Raw genomic sequence first — 22339 nt, 5'->3', positions numbered from 1 at the left:
GCTAAGGTAGTGATGGGCAGTTTAGCATAAGAAAAGCAGATGAAGCAGCTGCTGCAGTCACCCCCAGAGGCATTCTGGGAAAATTAAGATGCTTTGCTTGAATCTTTTTGTTATGTACTGAACTGAATCCTAGAACAATAGGATCCAGAATGCAGCAGTCTGATTGGTCCGCAGGAGCCACCCAATCCAGCTCCTAGTAGAAGTGAATCAGTGACCTGATTGGCCTGCAGGAGCAGCCAATCAGGCTCCTGGATGAAGTGAATCAGTGACCTGATTGGCCTGCAGGAACAGCCAATCAGGCTTCTGGAGGAAGTGAATCTGTAACCTGATTGGCCTACAGGAGCAGCCCAGAATTAGCCAATCACGCGGGGCCCATTGTGTAAATAATACATATATAGCTAGATGTTTTGGGGAAAGATTCATTCATTGCTACTACAAGCTGAATAAAGACCATGGAATTCACACTCAACTCTGAGTATATTTCACTTTTTAAAGCAGCATTTATATATAGTTGGGGGAGGGAGGAGTTAAAAATTCCTAAAGGGATGCTGGCATCAGCCCTGGTGTGCCCTCTAGGACCTGAGCACCCTGGAATTTGCCCCATGCTGCCATGCCTGCTGATTCCAGACCTGTAATGTCTGAGTTTACGATGACTGATAATGGTATGTTTTTAGTGGCTTCTCGTTTCAAAGCAGAATTTGCAATATCTCATTGTCTCGTTACCTGCTTTGTGAAGGCTTAGGCTATGAAAAGCAGGATGCGCCTGTTTAGACAGGCCAATAAATGTACATGCCAGCAATCCCCACAAGCCAGAAACTATTGTGCTCCACCTCTAAAGTTTACCACAAAACAAAACTGCACATCTATCCCCATGGCAGTGTGTTGTAGTGGTTAGGAGTTCCCTGGGATACCGGCCTTCTAATCCTCACTTGGCCATGAAGCTCACTGGGTGAGCTTGGGCCATTCACTGCCTCTCAGCCTAGCCTACCTCACAGGGCTGTCGTGAGGATTAAATGAGGAGGAAGGGAGAACCATGTATACCACCATAAAGGGTTGATTGAAATGCAGTAAAAACAAACAAATAAATGTGTTTGTGATTTCTCTTGCCTTCCCCCCAGTTGTCTTTAGCCTGTCACAAAAGATTATCATATGCTACTTGTGACCTGTTTTCTTCCTTCTCCCATATTTGTGGGTTGTTGGTTTCTCCTACTGATGCGTTACATTATCTTACAGGGTGAGATTGGCAGACCAGGAAGGAAGGTATGAGACAAATCGTATAACACCCTTTACAGCATTGTGCCTGTTCACATGTTAAAAGAGATTTTTCCATGTAAGGCCAACTGCAATTGAAAGAGTTTGGGCAGAAGAGGGGCCAAATGGAGCTCTTAGTTTCCCGCCACTTCCTCCTCTGCAGTCACATAGAATTGTTGCTGCCAGGTAACAATTGAGGGAAGGAGGTGTCTGAAGGTGTTTGGCTTAGCTGACTGGCTCTGTGGCACATCTCTCTCCCTCTTCTGCACCCTGATGGAATAGCTGCTGCCAAGTGAGCTGAGGCAGAGGAGGAGCCTGATATAACTGGCTTCCCAGCACGGCCCACAGAGTGGTCCTGCTTCCCATCTCCTTCTGCTTCATGTTGTTTAAACAGAATATTTTTTTTACAATCACTGTCACAACTCATCAGTTGATCCCACTTGCCTGCAAAAAATCCCCACACATTGTAAGATTTTTTTTTTGAAATGCAACAGGCTGTTGGAACTGATGCTACTCAGCTGACCACAGTACCAGGCCCACCGAGTGGTGTTGCTTGGGGAAGACCAGAGGGGCAGTGGCCCTGGGTGCATGGGGGTGTGTGCATTTTGCTCCTCCGGGCTCTGTCAGCCCTGTGCCGCTGTGCCCCTGGAATGCACTCCCGCTGCCCTGCCAGGCCTGCCCTGCTTTGCGTGGCGAGTTCCAGCCTCCCCCCAGTAGGAATAAAGACACCAGACACCATTATTTTAGGTTAACGGGCTAAAATTGGCCACAACTTTATTGGTTACAGGTAAAGAGCGGTATTGGCTTACGCATTGGTCCTATCCGACTATCTGGCTTCAGCCTGATTGCTTGAAGACCGGGAAGGGTTAACACCAGCAGGGGGAGCCCTGCTGATGCACATCAACTAGGGACTCCCCCGGGGTCACCGCTCAGGGGTGCGCTTTAGGCCCTGGCCTCCATAGGCTTTGGACGAGGCCACGCACCCTGGAATCCTTTACCGGACTACCCTTCAATATTTGGGGGAGGTGATGGCGCTCCCCCCCACATCTACATAACAATACCCCTACCAATGTCTAACCACCAAAACCAAAGGAGTTGTGACGTTTTGCTACGGGGTAGGCAAAAAACCAAATGGCCAGTGCCAATTTGCCAAGTGGAAAAAATTCCTACCAGGTCCCTCAACGGCGACCAACCGAGGTCCATAGCAAGGTCAGAAGGGAACCTTAAAGGGTGGGTGGGTAGGAAACCTCAGCAGCTGAACGGGACCAAAGAGGGAGATCCCGGGGCTGCGCTTGCCTTAAATGAAGTAAGCTACACACCCCGAGCCAGCTGATTGGCTGGCTCAGGGGATGATGTGGCCCGAGGATTCCCTTGATCGTGCGGGGGCTGGAAGCCAGCCTCCGCGCTCGGGTTGTGGGCGTGAAGCCTGCAACACCACCTTCTCCCGAAGTCGGAAGTGGCTTTGCGACGCTGCAGGGCTGCATGAGGAGGGCGCAACAGGCATGCACGCTGAACAGGAAGGGCGAATGCCTGTTGTGTCCTCCTCACGCAGCCCTGCGGCATCGCAGAGCTGAGTGGGGCTGGCAGGGCAGCGTGAGTGTCAGGTCAGGGGCACAACACAGCCCTGCTTTGCTCCAGGAGGTGGGGCGTTAGTGGCGGGGGCTGAGCATGGGCTCTGCTCACCCTCCACGCCCGCCCCCCTGTGTGCATGGACCACCCCGGAGTGCCCGCCCACCCCAGGTGCCAGCAGCACATGCTATGTTCCTGGGCCCGCTTTGCATGCATGTAGCAACTGACACATTCTGTTAATTACTCTGACCGGTGTCATAAGCTAGATGTTTGCTGGCCAGTATACATACAACAAATGGGGCCACAGCCCAAAATGAACAATCATGTCTCAACACTATCACATTTAATGTTCTGCGGTCAGGAAGAACTTCCAAGGGTGTGGGCTGGGTGCCTTATTGTCATTTGAAGACGCTTTGTTATACCGTATTGGCCCAAATATAAGCCACACTTTTTTTCCAAATTCCGACAGTGAAAAGTTAAAGTGCGGCTTATATTTGCAACCTTTATACTCCCAGCAAAGTGGCATGGCTCCCCCCCCCAGGAAGCAGCTCATGTATTCTCTCCCCCCCCCCATCCTTCAATTTTAAAGGTGTGGCTTATTTGCGGGTGCGGCTTATATTTGGGCCAATACGGTATTCAGACATTAGTGCTACCAATTTTGATGTTATTGCATCTGATTTTTTTTCTCTTTCTACTTCCTCCCCCCCATCCCCGGCCTCTTTTTTTGAAGGGCAGACCAGGTCCCCCAGGTGTCCCTGGACTTCCAGGACCTATTGGATGGCCTGGCCCAATAGGACCGAGGGTAAGATTAAGGCACCATTTACTAATATGGTCAAACCTGTAATGCAAATTAAGTTAAATCCATCTTGTCGAATGCAGCCTACTTGCGGTAGAGTGAGCTTGTAAACGATTACACGCCTCTAGGTTCCTAAAGGCATATGGCTTTTGGACCCCAGTGCAATGAAGAGGAAGACTTCCAGCTCAGAAACACAGGTTTCCTGAGGTCAGGCCTCTGTACATGGTTACTCAATCCAGATTTGAATGCTGCACATGTTTCTGTACTGAAATGTGAAGCCGTCTTTACTTCTGCGCATGTGCAGGAAGTAGGAAAATGTACCACAGAATGATGGTGGGAGTTTAGAGTATGGGAAGATGGTAGAATGGACCATAGTGGTATCCTTGGGGGTGATAATATTGTGTGTGTGTGTGTGTGTGTGTGTGTGTGTGTGTGTGAGAGAGAGAGAGAGAGAGAGAGAGAGAGAGAGAGAGAGAGAGAGAGGAGAGAGAGAGAGAGAGGAGAGAGAGAGAGAGAGAGAGAGAGGGGAGAGAGAGAGAGAGAGAGAGAGAATGATGTCTCATAGCCATCATTTGCTATGGACATTTCTCCTCTTAGTTCCCCTGCCTTCTCTTATCATGATTCTCCCATATTCTTTGTTTCTTCCTGATAACTCTCTTCCCCAACACTTGGCTACAGGAGTGCCATAACGTGGACATGAAACATCACACACACACGCCTACACATAGTGTGTGTGATGTCCCTCATCTACATGCAGGTGTGTTTGTGTGTGTGTGTGACATCCCACACACATCCCACGGCCGGTGGCAGCGACTCCTCTTCCTTCTCTCCTCAGCCAGTGAGGCACCCTTTTCCACCCTGCATTCAAGGCCCCCCCCCCAAAGGGTGTCTTGCTCACTGGCTGTGGACGGCGGAGCTGAACTGTTTCTCTCTCGGAGGCAGCACTGCTGCTGCCTGTCGGCTTTTCTCACTGACTTTGTGGGTGCCTGGCCCCGACAAATATATTATTGCGGGTGCAGAAGCACCCACAGCCCCCTGGAGTCGGCTCCTATGCTTGGCTATAAGCCAGCATGATTATCTTAACAAGCACTTAGCCTACTAGATTTGATGATGATGACGATGATGCTCCCCACCCCCAAATCACCTGCTTCCTCATTTTTCGGATGATCACCGGACAGCAGAAAATGTACGTGGCTAGAGAGATTTCTGCAAACCTGTTTGCAGACACAAATGACTACCAGCCCACATTTTGTGTTTATCTATCTATCTATCTATCTATCTATCTATCTATCTATCTATCTATCATCTATAATTTTTATTAAATTTTCTCTTTTACATTTTAAAATACTCATTTAAACATCCTTAAAATATCAATGACTTCCCTTCTTCTCTTTCCATGGTTCATTTTGCATACCATCAATCCATGCATATTTTACAAAAAAACTAAACCATTCAGTATTTTATTATTGCACCCACCAAAACTTATTTACACTGCTGAATTTATCTTAATGCTGCCAACATTTTCAGGTGTACACCCCCCATTATATATTCACATTTTGCAAGCGAAACTGGGTAGACCGGTAGCCAAAACTGACAGCCCAAGTGGACTTTTGCAGCTGATACTGTAAAACAGAGAGACTAAGCTGACCCAATCCAAGAGGCAGTACAGGCAACTGCTGGGGGCACCTGAATGCAATAGGTGCTGGGATGCTCTGGGGAAACCCCAAGTACCTTGGGACCGCAGGGTCTGGGACTGGGAGTGAACAACAGTCTCTACTCACCCCCCTTGCTGCTTTCTTAAATGGATCTCCTTCTCATTGCTCAGTTCACTATGGAGCAGGAGAAAGGGGCTGCAGTTTAATAACACTAATAATTTAAGAAGGGCAGCAAAGCAGACATCCCCCTAGAGTAGCAATATAAATTGAGCCAGAAGTGTTGTGCAGTTGCTTGCGGGTCTCATTGTAGTGCTGGTAAATGGCCATCTGTTGCAGGAGATGATATGAAGAGACAACGCATTGCTTTACAGTTTAGTCTGATTTAGCCGTATGAAACTTCATGTTGTGTTGCTGCTTAGACTGTGGTTTGTTTCTGCTCTCTCTGATTCAGAACCAGAACAGTCTGCGTTCCAGTTACTGACACCTTTCTGCAGCCACAATGAATAACTCCTTTTTATTGTGACCCCTCTAGGGTGAAAAGGGAGATTTGGGTTTGATGGGATTGCCAGGTACAAGAGGACCAATGGGCTTTAAGGTTTGTTTCACCCAGCTGCTATGTCGTCCCCATCTGGCTGCTTACAGCTGCTTCCTTGGTAACAAAGTGCTTGTGTATATTGTTTGAAGATAGCAGCAATGTTCGTGGGGAGAAGGAATAATAGGGAAAAACAGGATTTCCCCATAGCAATAATGAAAAATCAAAAGATTTTGTCAGCATGCTAGTTTTCTGCTTTATTCTTAATCAAATACCTTACTACAATCTAATATAAAGGGTGGGGGAGGTAATTTAAAAGCAAAATCCATGTAACATGGGCCTCAAGACCCCAGGGCTTTTAATTTCAGCTGGAACTCAGCAAAACTCAGTTCCGGCACCTCTCAGGTGGGCACCATTGCCATTTATAAGAGAACAAGGGAGGTGTTCATGGTGAGTTCCGGCACCTTTTTCTCTAGAAAAATAGCACTGTTGTACGCTATATTTGTATTAGCACCATCATCCAAATCCAAACAAAATAAAAAAATTCCTTCCAGTAGCACCTTAGAGACCAACTAAATTTGTTACTGGTGTGAGCTTTCATGTGCATGCAGGTATCTGAAGAATTGTGCATGCACACGAAAGCTCATACCATTAGCAAACATAGTTGGTCTCTAAGGTGCTACTGGAAGGAATTTTTTTATTTTGTTTCGTCTACGGCAGACCAACATGGCTACCTACCTATATCCAAATCCAGACAGTTAGAATTCCCTCCACTTCCCTCCTACCACCCTCATGTAAAGCATGGTATGTGTAACCTTGGTCCAAGAATGGGATGAGTGGACTTCCCTTTCCGCTGTGCCCAACTTTTTATGTCTAGAGTGCTGGTTTTTGTTTTGGGTTTTCGAAACAACAACATGATGTTCAGTACCAAAAAGGCAGCTCTTTGACATTTAAAAACTTCCAAGTTAGTGGTTCCAAAGCAGCTGGAATATTTGCTAAAGGAGATGGCTTTATCTTCTTGTTTTGATAGATGGGCTGTACTGATGGAGTACTAGTCATTTGGAGCATGACCACAAATCACAGTCCTGCAAAACATGCCACATTAATTTTTAGGCGCCGTGCCAAATTGTGGATTGTGCTTGTGCAACACAACTCGGATTTTTTCCTGTTCATTGGATGTCTTGCGGTGGGTGCAGGACCATGAAATCCCTCTATATTATCATACTAAAAGTGCATAGGCATAAGACATTAGCAACTTCATGTTTAGCAGAAGATGAATTGATTACAAAGTGACAAAACTAGAGTACTGTCTATAGCCAAAGGCGATTTAAAAAGAGAAAAGAACCTTTGTTTAAGCATCATTTATATCCAAAGCAGATACATATTGAGGCTATATCTCTTTAACGTTGATTTATTTATTTAATTGCTTGACAAATGGTATACCACTTAATCATTAAAAACCACTAAGTGGCCTAGGTATTTACATTACGCAATTGCAGCTATAATTTCTTTAAGAAAATCTTAAATGTCCATGGGAGTTGCTACAAAAGAGTTGGGTCTAAGCTGAAGTACAGTCAAAGTAAACGTCAGAGAGAGACTTGCCTTTGCTAGATAAGAGGAAACAGCTGAAGAAAATGGCTTAAGGCATTTTACCACAGAGACTGCTTTCAATTATATTATTATACTGAGAATTATAATGGCTTTCTGCTGCTGTTTTAATTTCCAAAGCAATTTCTAACAAGGCTAGCATGCTTTCTGTACCAGATTTATTTGTTTCTCATGTCTGCCTCCAGGCTGAGGCTTAAATGCTCATATTTGTGATTTTCTTCCAACGGCTACAAAGGAAAATGTTGCCGCAACTTATTACGGATTGCTTTTCCAGCCTGATTTTAAAGTCCATATGTTACTATGATGTAATCAATAGCAAGCATGTAAATACCTGCCCTTTTATCTTCTTCTAGGGTTACCCTGGAAGCAGAGGAGAAAAGGTTTGTCATGCAAAGAACTCTTAGTTAATTGCTGAAAAGCATTGTGACCTATGTTCCTCAGGCCTCCCAAAATGTGATGCTTTGGTATGTTAGTAATGACAGGATCGAGGGACGCGGGTGGCACTGTGGATTAAACCACAGAGCCTAGGACTTGCCAATCAGAAAGTCGACGGTTCGAATCCCCGCAGCGGGGTGAGCTCCCATTTGGAAGAACCAATTAAGGCCACTTTATGATGTGCATTCCCCACCTATTAGGAATAGTATCAAGAAATTGGTTATATGTTCTCATACAGCCACAGATTAATAGCCACCGATAGGCCCTTCAAGTAGCCTTAGCAGCAAAAGAGAAAGTTTACATATTTGGCCAGGAATCATCTGGAGAATCATGCACACATCAGCAGGCAATAATAAATTATTGCTGGGAATAAATACATTGCTTTTTTTCTTCTAATTTCATCTCAGTGCTCCCCCCCCCTTTGCCCTGTCCTCTCACCCCCTGTAGTTCATTTCATTTGTTAATGCATAGAAAAGGCGTAGGCGGATGTGACGTAAGGCTCTGCCTCCCCCACAACCTACATTTTAAAAAATCCCATTTCTGAAAATAATTTGTACATGTTCAAGTGTCGACACACAGCCAGCTTTCTGTAATCAGGAATGCTACATAGGGAGGGTTGGGGGGAGTGGGTCAAAGCACAGGTTGGGGGTTAGTACCTGTTGCGGATGCTGTCCCTGCCTCTGTGTCTCATTTGTCCACACATTAATGTCTGAAAAGGGTTTTAAAACAAACAAAGGGTACCCATGCTGAATGTTGGTACAGTCTACATTAGCTCAGAAATTGGCCTAATTTCAGGTAACGGCCCACTAGCTGAAGATCAGTAAATGACATTTAACTTGAAAGTCGTCGTGTTCATTACATCGCCTGGAGTGTACTGAGGATGGTAATTGTGGGGAACCAAGAATCTAACAAGTGTTCTGTATACTGAACAACTTCATTTTGATGGGCTTCTGTGTTTAATTCTACACTCAGCGCTGAAAGAAAACATCAGTATTTGAAACGCCGTGTTCTATAACTATTATCTCCTGTATGGTTTTCCACAGGGAACTCCCGGAGAGAAGGGCGACAAAGGCAGCAAAGGAGACAAGGTAAAATTACCTTAATAGAGCACCTAATTCGTGTTGAACGTAGTTTGATTTGTGGTTGCATTCATAGCATAGTTGTATGAGGATGGAGATTATAGATGCAAACTTCGTTTAACTTCCGTACGCAATCAGCTATGCTCATTGCTAAGACAATAACACAAATCTATTTGGTTGAAGGTCCGGTGAACTACAGCCCTTATCTGTGAAGTCAGAATTGGTCAGAAATATCTGCAATGGTCTATGACCTCGTATTTTCCAAATGACTTATCATTTTTTAAAAAAATATATATATTCATTTGCTGTATTTATTTACTTACTGATTTACTACTTGCATTTATACCATACTTTTCCTCGAGGTGGTTCTCTTCCTCCCCATTTTATCCTCACAACAACCCTGTGTAGTAGGCTGGTTTAGGGACTGTGACTGGCCCAATGGGAGCTCCATGGCCAAGTGGAGATTCGAACTCTGGTCTCCCAGGTCCTACCTAGTCCAACACTTTATTACTATTTAACTGAATTTATATACCGCCCTATATTTGGAGGTCTCAGGGCAGTTCACAGAACAAAATCAAAAATATAAAACCACAAATATATAATCAAAATAAAAACAACCCAATAACACTGCCCCCCAAACCCCACATTTTAAAAGGGTAATCACTACACCTCATTATAAAATAATACATTATTTTACTAATAGTACTTTATACATTTGTTTTAAATGGTTTGCATCTTTTGCTTATTATATGCATCCATCTTGGGCTTCTATGCAAGGAAGGGCAAGGTAAAAAAAACCCACAACACATAAGTAATAGTTTTCCTGGTGATTTATTTTTATTTTATTTTCTAATTGCAACCATCATCATCATCAAACTGAATCAGTGACTCACATTCTTTCTTATTGTGTTTATACGAAACTCAAAGGGATTCGTTAGAAAACAATTTAACTTGTGTCTTTCCCAACATTTTTCTTGCAGGGACACATAGGTTTCCCTGGAATGCTGGGGCAGAAGGTATGTCTATAGGAAGCAAGAAATTCTCAGGCTGTCCACCTGCTTGGCTTATGTTGGCATTAATATTTGGGAAGCCTTTAAAAAGTGCAATCCTTCATAGATTTACTCAGAAGTAACTCCCACTTAGGGATGCGGGTGGCGCTGTGGGTTAAACCACAGAGCCTAGGACTTGCCGATCAGAAGGTCGGTGGTTCGAATCCCTGCAACGGGGTGAGCTCCCGTTGCTCGGTCCCTGCTCCTGCCAACCTAGCAGTTCAAAAGCATGTCAAACTGCAAGTAGATAAATAGGTACCGCTCCGGTGGAAAGCTAAACGGCATTTCCGTGCGCTGCTCTGGTTCGCCAGAAGCGGCTTAGTCATTCTGGCCACATGACCCAGAAGCTGTACGCCGGCTCCCTCGGCCAATAAAGCGAGATGAGCGCCGCAACCCCAGAGTCAGCCACGACTGGACCTAGTGGTCAGGGGTCCCTTTACCTTTACCTACTCCCACTTAACTTTCTGGTATACTTTCTGTGCACACTTATGAGGGGATAAGCCCCGTTTCACTCAGAGGAACTTACACCTCAAAACATACACATTGCACTGTCAAGACTCCTAAGTGAAATGTATTGTGCATGAGGTTTATGCTGCCTGGATCTGTGAATAAGTGTGGGGAAAACTATGTCTTAGGGACAGATTCAGCCCTTTGATGAATTCCATCTGGGCTCCCTGAGGAGGTTTGGATTTGAAAGACAGAAAGCCTACTGGATCAATTTTTACGTTTGAAGGGACAGATCCGGCAAGCTGTCAGCTGCCTGGTCCACCCCTTCAAAACTCTTCCTTCTCAGGCGGGTGGGAAGCTGCCCAGAGCTGGGCTGTAAATAATAACCAAGTAAATATATTTGTGCTAAAGCTCTTCTCTTTGTCCTTTCCATCCCCGTTAAGGGAGAAATGGGCCCAAAGGGGGAATCTGGTTCATCCGGACACAGAGGTCCAACTGGAAGACCAGGGAAAAGAGGCAAACAAGTAGGAATCCTGTACTTTAACCTGTTTCCGAAAATATTTTGTCTGTGGACTCTGTCTCAGCAAGGGATGAGGGATTAATTTGGTTCATTTGGCATGTCTAATTCACATTTTCTGAAACAGTACTCAAACTTCAACGCAGACATCTCTCAAAAAATCTCCACATTTTGCAATGGAGTTCTCTAGCTGAGCGATAGATAAGAAAAAGCATATTCTACAGCTAAGTGTGCATTTAATATGTGTATATTAGTGGAAATAGCATACAAAAATGCATTATACCTGGGGAAAGTGGTTTGCAAAAATGAGGATATTAGGCAACATTACATAGAAAAAATTGTTTATTAGGGGAAATCAGCACTAAAATGCTGGTTAATTCTTTAGATTTTTTTTTAAGATTACATACAGATGTGGAAATGTAGGAAACTGAACTTAAGAGTGTAAAAATGAAACAATGGCACTGGCATCATTAAGGTAAATTCAACAGTGTAAATAAGCTTTGATGGATGCAATAATAGAATACTGAATGGTATAGTTTTTGTAAAATATGCAGGGATTTATGATATGTAAAATGAACCATGGGAAGAGGTGAAGGGAAGTTATTGATATCTTAAAGATGTAAAATAAGCATTTTAAATTGTAAAACAGAATATTTAATAAAAAATATGTATAAAAATAAAATAAAAATGAGACAGTGGGAGAAACCAAAATTGACTAAGGATTTGCCTATCCTTAGCTTAGACTACGTTTTTGGATGAATTATAGTTATAATTGGATCTTCTGAACGTCCTATTTAAAAAAAGCAGGCCAGATTTATTGTCACATGCAAAGGAACAAAGATATCTGATTATGATTCATAATAGGGCATAATATCACCGAGAAAGGAGGAAATAGAGAATATAAGTCAGTTCAGAACAGATAAAGACTGCTTCATCCAGAAATATGGCAGATGACAAAACACTGATATTAAAGAGTGAAAAGCAGCAATGCTTAAAGGTGGACCATGGAATTATGTCAGGTCAAGGAGCTAACACATCTCTACACCCTAGAATATTGCATTAATCTCTTGGTACAGTACAGCACTGTTGCTTCAAGAAATTGTAGAATGTAAAATGATCTGCAGTCAGAAATAATGCATCTAGAAGGGGAAATGTAATAGATCTAACTTGGTTATACCATCATTACTTCAAGGAGCAGTTACTATATCTATGTAGTCCTGGTTCACACAATATTTTTCTCTATGTAGTGGTTAGCCTGGAGATTGCTGGGAAAGGGGGAAATGCTTGTTTGAACCCCTCCTTAATGTCCATTTGCTTTGGAAAGGAATTAAAAAAAGCAGTGGAAACGTTACTGAATAAAATATATTATGGGGTTCTCATAGTTTTTTTTTCTCCCCAGAAAGCAAAGTTTTCTGCTTTCATAATTTTGACCTTCTGAAGAATGACGACACTCCCGCTTCAGCAAACTCCAGCTTCGGAAGAGAAATTTCCCTCTGGAAACAGTCAAATTCCCCTACCATGCCTACTCTACTCCCCTTTAATACACAGTACACATGGAGAGATGATTAAATTTACAATCATATATACTTCTGCATACGTAGAGAGTCCCCCAAAAGTATCAAAACAACTGCCCTACTTTGTGGTGGCCCCACATACTAATAGCACACCCAAGTTCACCCAAGTTTATTTTGTAGCTCTTACCAAGAGACTCTTGGTAAGAGCTACAAAATAAATAAAGCAGTATATTCTGCTTGAAAAACTTTTATTGATGGAGGAGTGGACATCCTGTAGGCATCTGGTCTGATGTTCTTACAAGTACGGATGTCTTCTAGAAAACATAATTGTTTGTGAGGTGATCACTTTCTTTGATGTCTGCTAGCACAAAAACCTTTGCGTACGCTTTCAGCAAGAGAAACCAGGTCCAGCATGGCAATAACTAGAAAATATTACATGTGCTTTTCTTAAGGGTGTAGCTGAATACAAATAGGCTTGCCGGTTTGTTCCCGTTGATTCTGTTACAGGCCTACAATTTCCTAAAGTCCAAATGTTGTTTTGAAAAACCGAGTGCCGTGTGTACATAGCTGTTTGTAATAAGAGGGGCCACTTTTCACCTACTCAGTCATTTCCTTTCTCCAAAGCCAGCTGACAACCCCATATAAAATGCCTGCAGTGGCAGCTAAATTAAGAAGGTGTTACTTCCACTTCCATTCTGAGATCCATCTTGCTTAGCTCATTTGACTCCTTCAGGTTCATGAGGAGTCTTCTCAGGCTCGCGTCATTCAGTTACAGTTACGCCAAGGCTGGCCTGTTCAACTCTGCCGGTTTCAACCTTACAAGTGCCACACTGTGGTGATGATGATCATAAACGACATTTTTTGGTCTACAGAAATTCACAGTAAAATGCTGGTGAATTTTATGAGGGGGGGCGGAATGTAAATTGTGGATAATTGAACTTAAGGTTGGAAAAGCGAGAAACCAGGGGGAAAACCCAATATTGATAGATTTGCCCATCCCTACTCTTGAAGAAATTTCCTCACAATTTTTCTCTCTGAAAATTTGGTGTAGTCCTAGTACAGTGGAACCTCGGTTGTTGAACGCATCCGTAATTGAATGTTTTGTCTTTCGAATGCTGAAAACCCAGAAATTACTGCTCCGGCTTTCAAATGATTTTCGGAAGCTGAACATGCCATGCGACTTTCCCTATTGCATTGAGGCTTCCGTATTGAGTTTTCGGTTTTCGAACGATTCGGAAGTCGAACTGTCTTCCGGAATGGATTACGTTTGAAAACCAAGGTTCCAGTGTAATAAGCCATTCTGAAATGTGCAGAACTGGGAAATTTATGGGATTGTTCAGTAATATTTTATATATTATTTTATATATTATTTTATATATTTTTGTTGGGGAAATGCATGGATTTGCAATAATATGTATAAGGTCCTGCAGATTTAATTTGCAATTTTGGCATTTCGATCTTTTCTGTGTAGTTGAAGGGCATGCTGTTTCGACCCATGAAGCCGTAGGATTTGCGCTATAACAGAGTACATTAGCTTGTTAGGGAATGTTATAAAGAAACAGTCCTTTCTTTTATATACTAGGGACAAAGGGGAGACATAGGACCTCCTGGTGCCTCAGGCCCACCTGGAAGACCTGGCCCCCCTGGTCAGCCTGGTCCACCAGGCCCTTTGGCAACAGGTAAGGCAGACCTTTCAAAATGGCCGCTCGTTCCCTTTCCCCCTTCAATTGAATCATATTGAGTTGCCTCACAAGGCGTCCACAAGGTTTCTGCCGAACCACTAGCTGAGGGGGGAATCACACATTTTTAAGATAAGGTTTTAGGGTGGGGTTGGGCTTTTCCTGCACTATGATTGGACTTCTTTTGCTCTCAACTACCCCTTGCACCCTGAAATAAGGCCCTTCTAGACTGGTGTCATATGAGCCAACTCCTAGGGGCCGAGGTCCCTTTGCCCCCACAATGAAATATTTGAGGTGGCTGCCCCCCCCCCCCGTTTATGGGCATTGTCATTCAAAGGGTGTGTGTGTACCATGTCATGTGATTGATTATGCAGGATGAGGCTTCCCGTCGTCCCCCCCCCATATTTTATTTAAGTTTGCACCCCTGACTGGTGTTTTGTGGGTGTATTTTGCAGCAATCCATACCCCACCAGTGTCCTGAAAAAAGAAGACATCCCGTTTTTTCTCATGAGAGGACAGTGGCCATTTTGGGCACTGTGATCTCTCATGATGCTCCAAAATGGGTATATTGTGGTGCGAAATCACGTGAGACCTCAGTGCCCAAAATGGCTGCCATCCTCTCGCAAGAAAAAATCAGAAAGATGGTGTCCTAGTTGTTGCCTTTGATGTGTTGGTGGGAATGGACATGCCATTGATTCAATAATAGTGAATAAGAGGTGGATTTAAACTGGGTCATCTACATACACTTCAACTTCATTAGTTGCTCTCCGATGCTTCCAGATTGTTTTCATGTTATTACCACCTGGAGAGGTGCATTACAGAACAATTAAAGTGGGACAAAAAGTAAACTGGAACTTTTGTGGTTTGAAAAGTTTGAGGATTTCAGCAGTAAGTTATGGAACAGAACTTGGAAATGAAGCAGTATGCCCACCCTGAAACTTTTGCAGATACAAATAGTATTGAAAGTGGGATCATGTTGAACTGCCCCAAATACCACCTTGAGCATAAATAATAGTTCCTCTGCAAACCTTCTGCTGAGATCCAAAATAGTTACCCACACACTCACATAGCCTGGTCTTTTGTTAAAAGGCAATGATAAGGGTGCTTCCAGATGGGGGTTTAAATTGCAAGTGGGTCATTGCTAAAGGGTTTGAGTGTGCATGCACTACTTATTGGATTTCCCCTGGAAAGGGCAGAAGGATCAGTCTGAAGTTAATGTGGAGGGGGTTTAATGGGTTGGCATTTAAATGCCAATGACTCAACTTGCATGCATGAAGAGCACATATTCCACAATAAACATCCATCTGGAAACATCCTAAGTTAAAGACTAATTTAATAACCCATGGGAATCAAACAATGATGGCAAACAATATACAACCACCCCCGAAGTTGGAAGGCCAATAATATTTGACAAGTGTTTGTACAAGCCCCCAAAGAAGCTTACAGGAGTCAAAGACAGCTTTTCAATATGAGACATTTAGCTCACAGGCAGGGACTCAATTTTCCCTTTTCAGTATGTCTTTATCTATTTCAGCAACTACCTTGCGTGTCAAATCTGATGTTTTCTAGGGCAACTAACAATGGGGACAAAAGGAGAGAGAGGACTTCCTGGACCTCCAGGAAAATGTCTCTGCAACGCTCCACAAAATGGGAATATCCCACCCTATGACGAGCCACTGTTTGGACAACCTTATTCAAAGGTTCCTGCAGTAAGTGAGGTTGATAGGAGTTGATATGGGCATACTGTGTTAACGGATCCAGACCGCTGGCATGAAGTAGCCGCTTTGGTCAACTTGATCTGGGCTGCTGTGGGTTTGTCAGTGCAGACAATACAGAGCTAGATGGATCAATGGTCTGATTCGGTATCAGGCAGATGTTCCTTAACTTACGGGCAACTGTGGAATGGTGCCTGTGATGTGACTATGATGCAACCACAACTACCTCCTCCCCCTGTCAATTCCGGAGTTAAACAACTTAAAACAATTGATTGCATAAGTTACCTCTTTGTCTCAAACTTTGGAGGTTGTTTTCTCTCACCTTCTAGACATGGAGCACATCTTTCCCTCGTTCTTTTTCTCGAAGACTATTCTACCTACAGGAAAAAAGTCTCTATTTTCACTTGCATGAGGATGGGCAGATAGCAACACTGGTTACGTATTAGGCTAGGCCTAGGAAATCTGCCACCCTCAAAATTTTGTCAGACAAAACTTCCATCATCCCTAACATTATTCCTGTGCAGGTGGGGGCAGATGGGAGCTGGAGTTCAGGGACATGTGGAGGACAATTCATTCCCCACCCCCTGGTTTTCATTATTAGTGGAGTGTGTTCATAGTATAGGGTTCCTGGTCCCTTGATTAGAGCAAACAGTACATTCCGTTTAATTACAAGTGGTTTTTTGAGGTCAATGGGGAAGGTTTCAGATAATGCAAACCCTTCAGATTTGGAACTGGTCTCTAAATTTCCATCGGCACTTAGTATTCTCTCCTACAGTAGGTGTTGCGGCAGCATTGTGTCTTCTCTGACTCCTACTTTTTATTTCTCTTTTCCAGATTTTTGTAGTGAATAATCAGGAAGAACTGGACAGATTAAACACAGAAAACGCCCTAGCATTTCGTAGAGATCAAAGATCTTTGTATTTCAAAGATGCTTTTGGATGGCTTCCGATTCAGGTAGGTAGGTAAATAAATGATAAATAGTGCAAGTTTTGTAAGCATTTCATTCCATTGGAACTAAAAAAAATTATGTTTAAAATATTTATTGGGTGAAGTGAATTTCTGCAGCAGATGAACTCTCAATCCCCCCCCCCCGAATATATATCAGAAAAAGCAAATATCACTGAACAGAATATGGCAGGCATAAACAAAACAAGTGGTCTATACCATACCCCTCCTCCCAACATTTCTCCGATGAAAATAGGGACGTCCCATTCTATAATGATCATTTTACTATTTTTACCTCACACATCTTACTGGGTAGTCCCAGCTCCTCTGGGCAGCTTCCAACATATATAAAAACATAATAAAACATTAAACAATTTTTTAAAAACCTTCCCTATACAGGATTGCCTTCAGATGGCTCAGGGGTTGGATAACTCTACACCCTCCAACATTTCTCCAATGAAAATAAAGACATCCTAAGGGAAAGTGGGGCATTCTGGGATCAAATCAGAAACTCGGACAGCTTCTGTAAATTCAGGACTGTCCCTGGAAAATAGGGACACTTGAGAATCTGCTATACATGTATATCTGTATAATGTGAAAGGGCAGTTTGCAGGGCGATCCTAATCCCCAGTTCTGCAGGCTGGAGGGAGTTAGGATGGGGCAGAGAACACTCTCTGCTGGCAGAGAGTTCCTCCAGCAAAGCAGAGGGCACCTCTGTGGGCATAAATCTATTTCTGCCAGCAGTAGGCCCTGAAACAGGCATCTAGCAATTGGGGGCGTATGTGTCAGACCTGGCCTAGAATCCATTGGACTCAAATTCCCTTCATTATTCCAAGAGGCTTCAGGATCAGGAGCATCAGCTACACCATTCATTCAATCACACACACACCCTGACACATACACACACTTCAGATGCGATGAATTATATGCCATTTCACTCCACCACACTATCCTGCCTGCGATTTCTCTGCCCAACTGCAATCCTATATGCACTTACAGGGGAGAAAGTCCCCTTGTACACAGTGGGGTGTGCTTCTGAGTAAGCACGCATGGGATTGCACTCTTCAGTTTCAGAATTGTGTGGATAGATATCCCATGCTTATCTGTACCACAAACTGCAAAAACCATTGTCCTGTTACGATACTCCTTTATCAGTGTTAATGGATACAGACTGCAGAACAGTACGTTTCTTCACCTCATACTTAAGACTGAACCAATTAAGGGAGAGACTGATTAATCAATCAGCAATATTACGTCCTTGCTAGTCCTGAGGGTCCATGATTCTGTGATCGCGGGCTATGTAAAAAAAAGGAAAGGATTATAAAATACACCCCCTTCAACCTAAATTCACTGAACTCCTCAAGGGTAAGTAAAGACCTGCCATAAAATAAAATGGTTTGCATTCTGGTTTGGATGTAAATTGTTAGAGGTTCTGGCTATATTCGTATCATAGCGGTGAGGACTCTGACACAAACATTTCCAGGGGATTGTGCAGTTGGCTGAAGTGACACCTAATCTTCAGCAAGTGAGAACAGGAATCACATGTTCCTTTGGTGCCTCCTTTTCCAAGATGTTTATAGTTCTGCTCAAGTATCTGTTTCGTGTTTATTCCAGCAGCTCACGCCTTTTTATCCTGTGGACTACCCGCTGGAAGATGGCAGCACCTGTGGAGATGGCGTCCTCCAAGACGGTGAAGAATGTGATGATGGCAATAACATAGTGACTGATGATTGTATAAGTACGTTTGATGTTACCAATTCTCGTTTTCTTGCTTTAATATACACAAGGATTCTCAGATAAATGGAAAGCCTAATTCATATACTTCACTGTTTCTACATGTGATCTGGATAAAAAAGCACCAAAACACTCAGGAAAAGCTACTTTCACTAAGTGGGAAAGAGCTGGTATTTTACTTTTCAACAGATAGTTTTGTAAACATACACAGGCAAGCAAACTGATTAATCTTGGAGTTAATGGGTGATGTGGAAGAAAGTTCACGCTGTCCTCTGACATGCAAGGAGCTAGCTAGCAGCTGCAAATAACCCCATTAATGTATTTATTTATTTTTCTCTTTTATTTCTGGTTTATTAGAATGTCGCCATGCTTATTGTGGAGACGGCTACCGACACGAAGGGGTAGAAGAGTGCGATGGGAAAGATTTTGGATACTTAACTTGCAAAACGTATCTCCCTGGGTAAGGCAAATTTCAGTTATTTTTGTCACATCATGGGAGAGTATGACTCGTTTTAATAATCCACAAAAGATTGGACTGGGAAGGAAGATGGATGCAAAGGTCTGTTTTCATTCCTTTGCTCCCGCAGGAACCAATGGATGGAGGGGAAACTGGTTTGTTTGTTTTTTAGTGTGGGGGAGTGATTCCTGTGGCCCCAATCACATGTTGTCTGTGGTTGCTTGGAGACAAAGGGAGGGATCCCTCTTCACCTTGAATTACCGTATTTTTTGCTCTATAAGACTCACTTTTTCCCTCCTAAACAGTAAGGGGAAATGTGTGTGCGTCTTATGGAGCGAATGCAGGCTGCGCAGCTATCCCAGAAGCCAGAACAGCAAGAGGGATTGCTGCTTTCACTGCGCAGCGATGCCTCTTGCTGTTCTGGCTTCTGAGATTCAGAATATTTTTTTTCTTGTTTTCCTCCTCTAAAAACTAGGTGCGTCTTGTGGTCTGGTGCGTCTTATAGAGTGAAAAATACGGTAATAGTTGTAGGGAAGTAACTGGCTGTGCCTCTCTATGGTCACCCCTTCTTCCCAGTGGTCATTTAAATGATGATGATCCAATCTCCCTTTGTTTTACCTGGTGGGGAGGAGAATTGGGCAGGTGGAAGATGGGGTAGAAATATTCTGAGGAAGTGGGTAATTTGGTACTAAAGCTGTTGGGACACAGTAGCTAACTCTGCAGATATGACCCACCGTGGGACTTCAAGAAACCACTGGCTAGAAAGACCTAGGGAGACCTAGGTCTCATGCATCAAGGCATGAGATTTGTTTCACTTGGCATCTCTAGGAAACTGAGGATGAAGAGGAGGCTCCGCCATCATAGTACTCTTCTCTCTCATGCACCCAAAGCTAGTTATTTACAATTACCTTATGCTGTTGGGAATATCCCCAAGAGTCATGAGAGACTCGTGGATGCATAAATTTTAACTGAAGCAGAGGGAGAGGCCACCTTTGTTTTTGTGCAAGTGTAGGATGTCTCTATGGGATACGGATGGCGCTGTGGGTTAAACCACAGAGCCTAGGACTTGCCGATCAGAAGGTCGGCGGTTCAAATCCCTGCGATGGGGTGAGCTCCCGTTGCTCGGTCCCTGCTCCTGCCAACCTAGCAGTTCGAAAGCATGCAAAAAAGTGCAAGTAGATAAATAGGTACCGCTCCGGTGGAAAGGTAAACGGCATTTCTGTGCGCTGCTCTGGTTCGCCAGAAGTGGCTTAGTCATGCTGGCCACATGACCCGGAAGCTGTACACCAGCTCCCTCGGCCAATAAAGTGAGATGAGCGCCGCAACCCCAGAGTCAGCCACGACTGGACCTAATGGTCAGGGGTCCCTTTACCTTTACCTTTAGGATGTCTCTACTGTTTGGAGATTCTCTCCCCACTCAATTTAGGCACCCATGAGGTCTGCGCTTGAATTAGAAAAAAGCTGATTGAGGCTGTGGTTGCTGTTAGCCATCAGTTTTACACCGGAGTGAGCTAAAAACATATTCGTGTGGTACAGAGCTGTAGTGCTTCTCTTTAGTCCAGCAGGATATTGAGGTCACATCCACACCGTACATACATGGCTTCCCCCAAAGAATCCTGGAAACTGTAGTTTACCCCTCACAGAATGACCATTCGCAGCACCTTTAGAAAACTACTGTTCCCAGGGTTCTTTTGGGCAAGCCATGCACTTTAAATGTATGATGTAAATGTGACTTTAGCTGAGGCTTTTGTTTGCTTGTAGTCTGACTTGCATGCATTGGTATTAATAGCTTCTTCTGGTCAGCAGTATTTTACCTGCAATAGCTGTAGCTGTGTCATGCTGTCAGGTATCATTACAATCTTACAGGAAACATTCCATTTGCAAATGAAATTATCTGCAGAGTTCCCATGGCTCCTGAAAGAGTAATGTGTTAATTGGCAGGAATAAAGAAAGCACAAGAGTCAGTTCTGCAAACCCTCTTCTGTATTAACTCTCAGGATGTAATTTAACTCCTTACAGCACCTTTTACATCAATGGGACTCGATAAACAGACATTTTAGGAAAGCAACCATAAAATATATACACGTTAAAGGTTGATATTTGGTCAAGATTTTGAAAATTGAGGCCTTTATTTCAGGGTTATCAAATTTTCAGACATGACAGCAGCTGTGATAATTGTGCTTTGTGAATCTGCAAATAATTTCATATTGCTCTTTGAGCATCCTGTTAATTGGATGCATAATGAGATATAGGTTAAAACAAAGCTTGATATTGGACTGTATTGATTAAGTGTTCAGTTGGCAATGTTATTGCAAACTGTACTTTATTTTTGCGCAAATCATGTCTCTGCGGCAAATGTCTCTGTGCAGCCTTTTTCAAGCATCCCTCTGTCTAACGTATTTGCCTCACTGCAAAACGCTGCATTCAAAATCCACTGTGGACTCCCTGATAGAAATTAGATATTAAAATCAACTGGTAAAAAAAGTGTCATGTGTAATAATGACTGGTGTGTGTTTATCTTCTGTCTTAGGTCTTATGGAAAATTACGATGCACTTCATTTTGCAATATTGACTCTACAGAATGTCGATACTTTACATGAAAAGTGAGCCCTGTAATATGTGAGTATCCCACGTACGACATCCATACATCAGGTGCTATGTTACCATCAACCCAAGACTGAGCAATAGACAAGCAACCCATCTCTATGATAAAAAACAACAACCAATGTCCTGCTGCTCGTGGTGATTGGAGATGTGTTTTTAAATTGGCTCACACTGGAAGAAAATAGGACCACTGAATCCTGTCTTAGTAGAGAAATGTCACGCAACATTCACAGTTAAGACTTACCTTTTCCATGGCTGCTTACAGGAGTTCCTCTTTACAACAGGAAAACCAAATAACCGGAATACTGTATTTTACTTCAATACTGTTACTTCATAAAAACACAATTATACCTCAACTTGGCACTCCTAGTCCTACAGATAAGCTCTTCGGGTGTATTTGTTTTGTTTTTAAATATTTTTTTCCAGTATAAACACAAAGCATATTCTGGTTGCAGTGTTTATAAGGACTATTTATGGTTTTTTTCCCCATTACCATGTGAACTTCGTACATGCTTTAGCTGCATGAATTAATCATGTGTTCAAGTGAGAAGTCCCGAGTTTGTATATATTGACTTGGGGCAATTAGGCTGCAATCCTATGAGCACTTATATAGGGGTAAGTCCCATTAAACTCACTGGGACTTACCTCTGAATAGATATGCACAGGATGGCACTGTTAGTTAAGTGGAAGAGAACCAGATTGAGGAACTGATTAGCTTTATTTACATTGCAATTCTATGTATGCCAACTTGGA

General features: G+C 43.2%; 1 protein-coding gene across 3 annotated transcripts in view; it reads left to right on the top strand.

Moving 5' to 3' along the window:
- COLQ (collagen like tail subunit of asymmetric acetylcholinesterase) overlaps nt 1–21999 on the top strand; it is a 44066-nt gene extending 22067 nt beyond the window's left edge. Inside the window, exons 5-17 of one of the 3 annotated variants that reach the window (XM_081882274.1) lie at nt 1234–1260; nt 3551–3622; nt 5804–5866; nt 7765–7791; nt 8890–8934; nt 9906–9941; nt 10865–10945; nt 14035–14131; nt 15701–15840; nt 16681–16800; nt 18409–18529; nt 18883–18985; nt 21513–21999. In XM_081882274.1, coding sequence (XP_081738400.1) covers nt 1234–1260; nt 3551–3622; nt 5804–5866; nt 7765–7791; nt 8890–8934; nt 9906–9941; nt 10865–10945; nt 14035–14131; nt 15701–15840; nt 16681–16800; nt 18409–18529; nt 18883–18985; nt 21513–21582 — 1002 coding nt within the window. In that variant the 3' untranslated portion in view covers nt 21583–21999. Of the gene's footprint in view, nt 1–1233; nt 1261–3550; nt 3623–5803; nt 5867–7764; nt 7792–8889; nt 8935–9905; nt 9942–10864; nt 10946–14034; nt 14132–15700; nt 15841–16680; nt 16805–18405; nt 18530–18882; nt 18986–21512 lie in introns of those variants that run through there. The other 2 variants (XM_081882272.1, XM_081882273.1) reach the window with 2 other exon arrangements.
- Nucleotides 22000–22339: the final 340 nt, after the last annotated feature.

Source organism: Podarcis erhardii (genome assembly GCF_964252035.2).
Source record: "Podarcis erhardii genome assembly, chromosome: 12".
NCBI classification, from domain to species: Eukaryota; Metazoa; Chordata; class Lepidosauria; order Squamata; family Lacertidae; genus Podarcis; species Podarcis erhardii.
The sequence above is the reverse complement of the archived record's forward strand: the minus strand, read 5'-3'. Positions and strand labels throughout refer to the sequence as shown.